Below are 12,331 nucleotides of genomic sequence, written 5' to 3' on the forward strand. Positions count from 1 at the left end.
ATTACTGGGCAAGCTATATTAATAAAGATTCCACTCCATATGCTGTACATCCAAAAATGATATTTGGAGGCAGAACGTTTTTATTAAAACTTCACCGGTATGGCAAGAGCATTTGTGGCCCCACCCCCAAATGGAAAGACAGTAATACATGGGTGGTGGTTACTAGATAGAAGACCAAACTGATCAAATGAGTTGACAGAAAGACACCAGGGAAAATCAGTCAGGAGTCTGATTCACAGAGTGACCTCATAAGGTAGGAGGCCAGGAAAACTATCCAAAAGTCATGGTGGGTTGACCCAGTGGTAGGATATTCCCATTGAAGGCTTAGGCACATTCTGTTTGTAGAACTCCATGAAAGACCATAAACCAAACTAACTGAAATTTTATTAATTCATTAAAATCTTCCATAAATTATTTAACAAGGAGATTAAAAAGATAATTATTTCATACCAATGCCTTCAGATTTCTAAATACCACTTGTCAAATGAAAACATAGATGAGTAGTTTTTGGAGTAATGAAAGCAGAAGAAATACAATATTTTAGCTTTGCCAAAACTCCTAGAAAATATGAATTGTTTGGAGCAGCTGAGATGGTTTTATTATCATTCAATGTTCAAATCAATGAGGAAACACAATTTTTTTATTTCAAGGTTTAAAATGGACTTATTTTTAATATAGAGAATCAACTATTCCTTAAATGTTTTTTGAAAATTGTAAACTTAATAACCATCAACAAAACAAATAGCTGCCGCCTTTCGATGTAAAACAAACAAAAAAACCAAATAAGAACAGCCCCAAACTTTACTACAGAAAATATTTCAAATGTGAATTTATCATCTTTTCAGTTTCTCGGATTTATACTAGTTCAGATTTCAGGTTTCCTAAATGTACATGCTATTAAGTAAGCTTCAAACTGGTGTATCCGACCAGGCAATTTCTTATGGCACACTCCTATGGGGAACATCAACTACTTTAGAACTTATTATATTTGTTTCACAGAAGTAACCATGCTAGTGAAGCTTAGATCTATTTGAAATGTAGCATGGAAATATTCAGAATCTTTTAAAATTAGATGCAATTTAAGGAAACATATCACACAAAAATAGGAAAAACTTTAAGTCTAGGGGTAACTCAGAGAACATCTTTCACATGCTAAATTTGGTTCCTAAATGCACTTATTTACTATGGGCAAGATAATTTTTTTTTCTTATTCCTCCCTTATAACAACAACAACAACAAAAAACAACATAAGTAAACAATCCTTATGTGGTTTGGAGTCTTGCTAATGTTTTCGTTTCTTTTTACGTTTCGATTCTAGAGATGGTTCATAAATAAATTTTCGAAAAAACTTTAAATACTGGAAGTAGCTCGCGATCAGGCAAATGAAGACCACAAATATCACACCCAACATGATAAGCAAAACCAGATAGTTATCTGTTCTGAAATAGAAAAGCAAAATGAAAAAGAATTACTTATTAGGCCTGAATTTATTTTTACTAGTTCTTTATTTCTGTAAATCTTAATTCAGGGTTTTGTTTGTTTTAAATTTCAGAATCTTAGCCCTGTGATGTGAAAACCATTGTGATGTGCTGTTGTGGTTATCTTGTTTGTGAAGCGTGTTAAAGTGTAAACTGATGCATAAAAACGAGTGGAAGATAAAGTCAGGTAGCAATCTGAACCAAACTAATCCAATTAGCATTTATAAGTGACTAGAGCTGTGCAAAGTACCACTGTGCTAGATGTATGTGTGTGTGTATACATATATATGTATACACATACACACATAGAAAACAAACAAACAAAAAACCCTACAGTCCTGCCCTCAAGGAGCTTATGTTCTACTAGAGGCATATTGGGTAATGTTGGGGGCTTCCAACACAGATATTTTACTCGGATGAGAAGCGTAGGTAAGGTGTCTAGATAAGGTTGGTGATTACTTTCTAGAACAGGTAATTCTAGAATAAACAAGGAAGGGAAATACAGACTTGGTCTTGGAAACAGGCACTGCTACAGGAGGGAATAGGCAGGTAGGTGGTACAAGGGATAGAATGCCAGGCCTGGAGTCAGAAAGACTCATCTTAGCTGTGTGACCCTGGGCAAGTCACTTCACCCTCAGTTTGCCTCAATTTCCTCAACCGTAAAATGAGCTGGTAAAGGAAATGGCAAACTACTTCAGTATTTTTCCCAAGAAAACCCCAAAGGACGATTACGAAGAGTCAGACATGACTGAAAAATGACTCAACAAGCACCGGCCCTGGAGTCAGTAGGACCTGAGTTCAGATCCGGCCTCAGACACTTGACACTTACTAGCTGTGTGACCTTAGGCAAGTCACTTAACCTTGACTGCCTCACCAAAAAAAAAAAAAGATAACTGTAGATGAATACATTTTTTTTGGACCTGTAATGTCATGGCTATGGGGGTCTCTCAAGGTAAAAATTCTGTTCATCCATGCATATCATCAGAAAACTGTAACTTGAGGTTTTGGAGAATTCTCTTGAGCACTAAGCATTTACATGACCTTCCTAGGGGCACAAAGCCAGAATATGTCAGTGGCAAGCCCTGAATGCAGGTTCTCCTGGCTCCAAGACTAGCCTTTGTGTTGAGAGTGAAAGATATAGCAATGAGAAATAGTATGATACAGTGGATAGAAGGTTAGCATAGCTCTGCCTTTGATATATACTTAACTGTGTGACTGTGGTGGTAGTTGTGGTGGTTCTAGAACCTCTCTGTGACTCAGATTCTCTAAAAGAATGTGTTAGAGGAGAATCCTCTGATTTAAAATCAATGAAAGGAGTTTCCACAACTTCATGTTCCCCCATAATGATGGAATCATAGACCATGACTAAAAAATAGAGAAAATATGACAAAATGTAGGCTTTCATTACAGAAAAAAATGGAAGAGTTAAAAAAGTTATGACTCAGAGTTATGAAGATTATTTTTAAAATGCCCTTTTGGAAGCCCAGGAAAAATGGCTCAAAATATCAGGTGCTTGGGGGAATCCCCAGATTCCTTGCATGGCAAAGGGAAAGTCAAAGTACTATCATAAGGGAATATAGCTTCTAAAAATTAGTAAGAGGAGAGAAAATACAGTGAATTCTTTCTTTTTACTCTTGGAGATGGAGAAGTTTTTAGCAAAACTGAGTAGATTTAATTGCAGGATGATATCAAGATATGAGAGAAGGCATAGAAGTGTCTTATGAGGGAAAATACAAAGTAATGCATTCAGGAAAAAAACAAGCCAAACAATCTAAAACATATTTATTGTAAAATTTAATTTACTTCAGCATTTATTAAACATGTTTGTGGAATGCACTAACTCAGTAAATGAACCTTGATGGAGGAGCAGGACAAAAATATTAGATAAAAATATCATGATTGGGGAGAAGGCCCTCTCCTCAACTTCCTGTATGGCAAAGTCAAAAGAGATATGGAGGAATGGTTGGGAAGAAAAGAATAAGCATAATATAGCACCTACTATATGCAAGGTATTGTCCTAAATGCTTCATAAGTATCGTGTCATTGTCATTTCACAACCCTTTGAAATAGGTTCCATTTTGTAGGTGAGGAAACAGAGGCAAACAGAGGTTATATGACATGTCCAGGGTCATAGAGCTAATAAATGTCTGAGGCTGGATTTGAACTTAGGTCTTACTGACTTGAGGCCCAATACTTTATATACCATACCACCTAGTTGCCCCAAGTGAAAACATAGGTAAAACAACTTGATACTCTTTCTCTCTCCCTCTCCCTCTGTCTGTCTCTTCTTCCTTTCTGTCTGTCTGTCTCTTCTTCCTTCCTTCTCATAGTCCATGAGGAATATATAGCTATGCTTAAATTAATATATCCTACATTTCTTCTGCACGTATGTGGATGTGAATTTATTTGGCGTGCATCCTCTCCCACAGTCTCTTTGCAAGCATTGTCCAACAGTTTTTCTCTTATACGCTTCTCCTGAGTCCCATAGATTAGTGTTCGGGATTTTTCAGATGAATCTTTTGGTATTACATAGCATAAACCAACATGTTTTCAGTCATTTAGCAAAGGGCTATTATTTCCATGATGACTAGAACTTGATGACCTGCTATTCCACATTTGCCATCTATACCACTCAAATAGAAATCTTCCAAGCTAATTGTGGGGCAAACATTATTAATGTATTTCTTTAAACATTGACTGTATTGGTTCATTAAATTATAGAATCTTAAGAATATCAAAGAACCATAGAGGTTGCTTAGTCCAACCCTGTAGATGAGAGGTTCCCAAACCTATTTGGTCTCCTGCCCCCTTCTTTGAAAAAATTACCCAGTGCCTCCTGGAAATTTACTTTCGTTAACTCTTTAACAATTTTTTTTGAAATTTGTGTCATTTCAAAAAAATATATAATTTTTAAAAAAAAGATGCATTTTAATTTAATAATTTATTGTAAATTTGTGGGTTTTTTTCCTGCATTGAAATTTTGATGACACAATATTGTATCATGTAACCATATAGTATTGTATTGTAAACAAATCATTTCAAGAACATATTCCTGCTGATGCATGTTGGACTTCCTGACAATGTGTGAAACACTTGCCTGCCAACACTTGCTTATTAAGATCTGTCAGTGGACTTGATCACTGATAGGTTATAACTTGCATAATTGTGTTTTTATTTGGAAAATAATGTAATCCCTAGGACTTTAACTCTGTTACAAAACAGATGAAACATACAAACAGTTTTTCAAAATTTTCTTTCCGTATGCTTCCACCACCCCCTTATTTTTGTTCAGTCACCCCAGTTGCACCTGAGGCCACTACCAGGGGCAGTATCACCCACTTTGGGAACCTCTGTGGATGGAGCTATTGATCCTGGACTGTTGCTTCCAGCCCTCAAAGAATTAAATAGCAGGCTATATGTACATGCTGTCACTGGAGGGCAGCAGAGAGACAGGAAGAGTCCAGGAGCCAAGTGACAGCTAGATTAACTGAAGAAGCTATTTAGATATAGAGCTAAAAGAGAGATCATCTAGTTCAATCTTTTTGTTTTATAGATGATGGAATTGAAGTCAATTGAGATTAAGTTACTCATTCTAGGTCACAAAAGTAGTAAGTAGAGCAGAAGTACCTTGACATTCTTAAAATTCTATAATTTAATTAATACAATGTTTAAAAAAATACAGTAATGATGTTATCTTGGAAGATTTCTATATAAGCACTAGAGATGGCAAATCTAAATGAAATAGATGAACATTTACAAAACTATGTTAACAGATTAACAGGAGAGGAAATAGAATACTTAAATGATCCTATCTTAGAAAAAGAAATTAAACAAGCCATAAATAAGGTCCCTAAGAAAAAACTCCCATAACCAGATGTGAATTCTACCAAGAATTTGAAAAACAATTAATTCCAATTCTATATTTATTTGGAAAAATAGGCAAAGAAGGAATCCTATCATATTCCTTTTATGACACAAATATGGTGCTGATACCTAAGCGGGGAGGAGCAAAAACAGAGAAAGAAAACTATAGACCAATTTTTCTAATGAATATTGATGCAAAAATTTTAAATAAAATTCTAACAAGGCTAATATGACGGAAAAGGAAAATGACAAATGTTGAAGGGGATGTGAGAAAATTGGGATACTAATGCACTATTGGCGAAGTTGTGAACAGATCTAACCATTCTGGAGAGCAATTTGTGACTATGTCTAAAGGGCTATAAAATTGTGCCTACTCTTTGACCGGGCAATAGCACTACTAGGTCCGTATCCCAAAACGATGAAAAGAAATGGGTCTACATGTACAAAAATATTTATAGGAGCTCTTTTTGTGGTGGCAAAGAATTGGAAACTGAGGGGATGCCCATTAATTGAGGAATGGCTGAACAAATTGTGATGTAAGATTGTAATGAAACACTCAAGCTATCAGAAATGATGAACAGGATGGTTTTGGCAAAACCTGGGAAGACTTATATGACCTGATGTGAAGTGAACTGAACAGAACCAGGAGAGCATTGTATATAGTAACAGCAATATTGTATGATGAATAACTGTGAATGACTTAACTGTTCTCTGTAGTACAATGGTCTAAAACACTCCCAAAAGACTCATGAGGAAAAATGTTATCTACCTCCAGAGAAAGAACTGATGGAGTCTAAATGCAGGTTGAAGCATTATTTAACTTTATTTTTCTTGCTAATTTTTTATTGCAACATAGCTAATATGGAAGTATGTTTTGTATGATTTTACATGTATAATTAATATCACATTTCTTGCCTTCACAATGGATGGGTTGGGGGAAGTTTCAGGCATGGGGACAGAAATCAGAACTCAAAAAATGAATGTTAAAAATAAATAATAAAAGTTTAAAACTAGTTAATGAATGAATTACTGAGCTTGGACTTACTTCAGGTGTGGAGGTTGGACTTGATGATTTCTAAAGGTCTGTCAAACTTCCAAATATAATTATGTGGTATATTTATTCATGGAATTCAGTTCAGTTTAAAGAAAACTTCATTAAGTACCTACTATATGCCTGAAACACAAAGGTTATGCCACAAAAGTCAGATGGCTGCTACCACCTTGACCACCACCTCTCCTCAGAACCTAGGGGAGGGAACCCAGGACTCTGAACCTGAGGAGTCTGGGAAGAGCAGTGTCTCCCCACCACTACCAACCCCTCCCTCCCACCAGCTCTGTAATTCTGGTCTTCACAGTCATCATAGAGGAAGGGAAATCCAGAAATAGAAATCCATGTGGAAATGCAGCCAGGCTTGGCCTCCTCAACAACCACAGCCACTAGAGGCTGGGGAAAGAAAGTTCTCAACACTGTAGTCCTTGGCAGTGTCAGATTGTTTAAAATCAGAAAAATGATTTTATCAGTGGAAGCCACATTAAAGAAGAGGTCTTACCATCTGCTTTGCCACTGCTGCCTAAGGACCATGAGAGCTTTCTATCTGACTTGCTACTGAAACTTCCTATTTGTGGTTTCCCACATTAGATCATGAACTCTTTGAGAGTAGCGAGGAGTCTTGCTTTTCTATTTGTATTTCTATCACTTTGCATATAGTAAGTGCTTAATAAAATATTCATTCATTCATTAAAAAAAGTAGTAAGTAGGAGATCTGGGATTCAAATGAATATTTTCCGACTACAAATCCAGTGCTTTTTTCTCTCATGCCAAAGTTAGGTCTGGCTCTCTGTAGCCAGAAAGATTATAGATCATAGAATTCTGCTCCCCCCATATCAAAGGATAGAACAGGGACAGAATCCATAGGGAGCAATTGAAGCAATACGTTACATGAAGACACTAAGTGGGAAAGACTTGAGACACTAAATAAAATAAGTTTCCTTTATAAAGAGAAGCAGAGAGAGTCATCTGAGAATGCTCATGGTTCATCAGTCTTTGGGATGGAAGATCAAGCCAGAAGCCGACAATTATTTTGGGGTATGGAAACCCAAGGTCAGGAGTAGGTAGGGATGAGATCTGTGTCCAGCCAGAGTCAAAGCTCAAATAACTGGAGTAGGAGAGTCATATTATAGATGATGAAGTTCTATGGATCAAATTTTGAACTATTTCTGCCTCTTTCTGATGTAGTGATGTGAATCTCCTGGTTGGTTCTAGCTTATTTGCTATGTTCTACAGTTTCTATATCCAGCATTTAATCAATTGGGTATATAAAGTTTACTTTGTGTTCTTGGCACTTGGTTTACTTCCTTCAGAGCAGCGAGGCCTAGAAAGGGAGCTTTCCTTTGAGGTCGTGAATGTCAGCACTGGTGGGCCTTTCTGCATCTATGTCCATCCCAGTGTGTCCCAATCTCCTGACAACAGGGGAACGTGTGGGCCACCTTAGCTTATTTATATATAATCACAAATATGGTGCTGTAGTGTTGGGGGTACTTGGAGTTTTATAAGGATGTCTTTAAAAATGGTCACAGTCATGTTAATCATCAGGGTAATGGGGAGAGGAGTTGGAGGAGGGCGTACGATTCTCTCCCATTTGCCTGATGAAGATTCAGTTAAATAAAATTCCTATAAGTCAAAGGATAGAATAGGACATTGTCCAGTGGGCTAAACCATTGGCATTGAAATGAGCAAGTCCAGGGAAAAAAGAAGTTGGATTATTTGGGAAAGGCTTGAGTTACTAATCCAGGGGTTTCAAGCACAGGCCAGGAGGTGAAAGTCAGAGCTAGACTGATCCCTGGTATCAGGGTGGATCACTTGAGCTCTAGAGTTCTGAGATGCAGTAGTAGGGCTAAAGTCAATTGAGTGTCCTCACTAAGTCCAACATCAAAATGGTGAGTTCCTGGGAACGGGGGAACACCAGGCTGCCTAAAGAGGGTCAAACAGGCCCATATTGGTAACAGACCAGGTCAGTGCTCCCATATCAGTCACTGGTGGGATTGAGCCTGTGAGTGGATACTGTACTTTCAAACTCGGTAGGAAAAGAAAAGGAAGGAAAGAAAGAAAAGAGGAAGGAAGGAAAAAAGAAAGAAAAAGGAAATTCAGAGACAGCCAGAGATGAGGTCTTATCCATAACCAAGGTTTAAATAGTTAGGTAATGAGCATCCATTTTTGGCAATGGAGCAGGGCAAATGGTTGTGGAAAATTGTTTCGATGAGTTTGAACTGTCTCTATCCTTTTTAAAAAAAGTTGGCAGCATGAGCTAAATGCAGCCGGGATATAAAAAGCCCTTCATCAGAGGAGCTGCATAGGGTCTGAAAACATGAATGTACTCCATAATATCTCTCACAAATGGTTATCTGGCCTCTGCTTGATTAATTCCAGTGACGAGCTCACTATTTCACAGACTAATCGGTCCATTTTTGGTTAGCCCTAATCGTTAGCAAGTTCATTTTTATATGTCCCTTTGTAACCTTATATCCATTGGTTGCTGTTTTGAATTTTGGAACTATCCAGAATGAGTTTATTCCCTCTCCCATAGTTCTTTAGCTATATGGAGGTCACTTTCATACCTTCTCTTTTCCAGGCTAACGGTATCTAGTTCCTTAAATGCGCTATCATATGACATTGTTTTGAGTCCTTCCTTGGATGCACTCCAGCTTTTCCCTCTAAAAATATAGCATCTAGAATTGTACCCAGCAATCCAGGTATGGCCTATTCAGTGCAGGGATGATTCTCCCCCTTCTTTTGAATATTGTGCTTCTATCAATTTAGCCTAAAATAACAATGGGCAATATTATGCTACAATAACTTTGGGCAGCCACATTGCACCATAAGACTGATGTTGAACACGTTTAAACCCCACAAATTTTCCTCCATTGAATGATCATCTAGACATATTTCCCTTATTCTGTAGGTGCATAGTGGATTCTGTATAAGACTCAACATTAGTTTCTTTTAAATTTCATCTAGTTAGATTAGACTTAAAATTTTACCTAGCTGAGATTTTTTTTGGGAGGGCAGGAGGATATTCTGACATTATTATCAGGTGAACTAGTTATACTGCCCAGCTTTCAGGGTAAATTGCACATAGCTCTTTGTGTTAGCCAAACCAGTCTTCTTGCTATTCTCCCTTCTCTGGGATTGCACTAGATATCACCCATGATTGGACTGCACTTCCCCATCTCCACTTCATAGGATCCCTCATTTGCTCTGGGGGCTGCCTCTTATAGAAAGTCCATCTGCTCTCTCCTCAGAAATTATTCTGTATGCATTTTATATTTCATTTTCTATGCCCATGTTGGGTATTGTCCCATCTTCCCCACCTCCAGGCCCAGAATGTAAATTCTTTGAGGACAGGGACTGTTTGACTTTCTTTTTTGTATCTCTAGTACTTAATAAATTTTTGAATGAATTGAATCGTTGAATGAATGAATGAATCATTGAAAATGGATAGTAGAGGGTACTTGATGCATATAGATCTAGATCCATTTTCTATTCTTTCAATAGAAGGATGACTCTCGAAGTCGGTGTTATATCTTGATAATAAGAGTTTGTATTGTCTCATTAGGGATTGGCTTTAAAAAAAACCAAACAAACTTGATTCCTCTGAATTCAAAACCTGCCTTGGGCAAAGTAGACTATAGTTTGAGTGACTTAAATCAACAACACCCCCACCTTCTGGTGACTTCCTTAAAATTCAGGCAGACGTTTCCTGGGAGTCTTGGGGGAAATGTAAAATTTAAAACTATAAAAAGTGATAACATTAGGTCATAGGAATCTGTAAGGGGATTATATAAGCAGTTAAACAGGGTAATAGCTGTGTGACCTTTGAAAATTCATTGAACATCCCTCTGCCTCAGTTTCTCATCAGTAAAATGGGAGGTTTATGTAAAATAGATGATCTCAAAAGTCGTTTCCTGTTTGAAAATTCTTGGATTTGAAGATTACAAATGTTTCATCTGAATGGGACCATGGCTAAATGATACGTCACTATTTTCCACCTTATTCAGATCTTGAGTTGCCCATTATGGCAGAGGAACGTTCTTTGTGATACTGATTTTTGAATGTTCTCTTCAGTTGGGCAGTAACGTTGTCACTGATCCTTTCTTTTTCTGGGGGGGAAGGTAGGGCAATTGGGGTTAAGTGACATGCCTAAGGTCACACAGCTAGTACATGTTTCAAGTGTCTGAGGCCGGATTTGAACTCAGGTCCTCCAGACTCCAGGACCAGTGCTCTACTCACCAGGCCACCTAGCTGCCCTCACTGACCCTTTCTTAACAGAGAAGGCCTTAAATGGAGGAATCAGTCCTTGAATCCACAGCATCCTCATGGGACCATGGAAACGTAGTGTTGTCTCCCCATTCCCAAACTTTGAGCTTAGAAGGGCTGTTAGTATGGATAAAGGAGAGCTAACTGTATTGAACTTTGTAGCTCTGGGTACTCAGGTTTAAAAAACAAAAAGAATACCTGCCTTGGGGAGGGAGAAGCAAAGTTACCACAGCTTTAGGTATTAGGACCTTTCTGACCCTGTGATCTTGAGTTTGGGCTGAAGCAACAGGGAAAGGTCCTGAACTACATGTTTCCTTAGCTTTACCAACAGGCAATGTCAGCGCAGTAGAGGAGAAAACTGCTGCATATGGAATATGAATGATACAATGTAAAGAGAGAAAAGAAGAAGGGTTGCCATGCTTGGCAGTGGGGAAAAGAGTTTCATTTCCTAGCCCAACCTCGTCCTCCAAATCAGCTATTTGTGATTCAGAAAAATAATGTATTTACTGACAATTAAAAAACACAAATGTTTATTTTTTCCCAATAGATACTAATTACTTTTCATTGCACAATACAGTAAATTATATTCTTGATAACAGGGATTAGAGACAGCAGAATTTTTAAAAAATAGATTTGTTTTCTTCCCCCTCCCTCCATTTTTGGTACTCAGTAAGGAGATTTAGTATGTTTTAATAATTTCCCCAATTAATCCCCATTGATTTCTTACTCAGGAATTATGCCGAATGTCTCGATTGCAAAGGTGACTGTTAGGTTACAGAAACTGCAAAGAAAAAATATTAAAATTAATATGAGAAAAACATGCTTAAAATCCAATTTCTATACAATCTATATCAATACAACTAAATCATTTAATGTGAGGTTTAACCCACTTCATCTGTCCCATTCTCTATGGGGAAAAGGACACAGAGGATTACCTCATTTCCCTATATTATGTCTAAATTGCCTGGCAGAGGTTCTTTTAGTAGCTACCTAGAGACATTATTAATAGTAGAATTATTAATAGTAGAATTATTAATGATGTCATCGAAATTGATTCTCTGGTTTCAAAGGTGAGGACAGATTAGGACTTGGACTAAGGTGGCTGCAATGAAAATGGAGAGAAAAGGATCGATATAAGAGATATTTCAGGGGAGTGATTGGTAGGATTTGGCAGCTAATTGGATATGTGGGGTGAGTCAAGGGTTAAAGATGATTATGAGATAATGGGCCTGGGTTACTGGGAGATAGGGTTAGGGGGAACAGTAGGACTGACTTCTGCTAACATGATGAATTTAATTTTGGACACACTGATTTTGAGGTGCCATCAGGACAGATTCAGCTCTATATCTAATTAGCCGGAGATGAAGTACTGGAACTTTGGAGAGAGATTGAGGATGAAGAAAGAGATTTAGAAGTTCTCTGCATAACTGGTAATTAAAGCTATGAAAGCTGCTGAGATCACCAAGGGAATGTATATAAAGAGAGAAGAGGGCCAAAGACAAAACCTTGGGGGGGGGGCGGCTCCTTATATAATGGTTAATTAATTAATTCATTAAAACAACCAGAGAAGGAATAGTTAGAAAACCATGAGAGTGTACTATTATGAAAATAGTGAGTGGAGGCAATGGTCCACATTGTCAAATGCTGCAGAAATATCAAGGAAGATAAGGGCAGA

At 37.5% G+C, this 12,331-nt stretch overlaps 1 protein-coding gene across 1 annotated transcript in view; it reads right to left on the bottom strand.

Moving 5' to 3' along the window:
* Window positions 1–1,282: 1,282 nt before the first annotated feature.
* Window positions 1,283–12,331, bottom strand: part of CATSPERE (catsper channel auxiliary subunit epsilon) — a 159,602-nt gene continuing 148,553 nt past the window's right edge. The window contains exons 16-17 of the mRNA XM_036755546.1: window positions 11,384–11,437; window positions 1,283–1,439 (exon numbers count right to left, since the gene is read on the bottom strand). Of these exons, the coding sequence (XP_036611441.1) occupies window positions 1,283–1,439; window positions 11,384–11,437 (211 nt within the window). The remainder of the gene's footprint in view (window positions 1,440–11,383; window positions 11,438–12,331) is intronic.

This window comes from Trichosurus vulpecula, chromosome 4, assembly GCF_011100635.1.
Source record: "Trichosurus vulpecula isolate mTriVul1 chromosome 4, mTriVul1.pri, whole genome shotgun sequence".
NCBI classification, from domain to species: Eukaryota; Metazoa; Chordata; class Mammalia; order Diprotodontia; family Phalangeridae; genus Trichosurus; species Trichosurus vulpecula.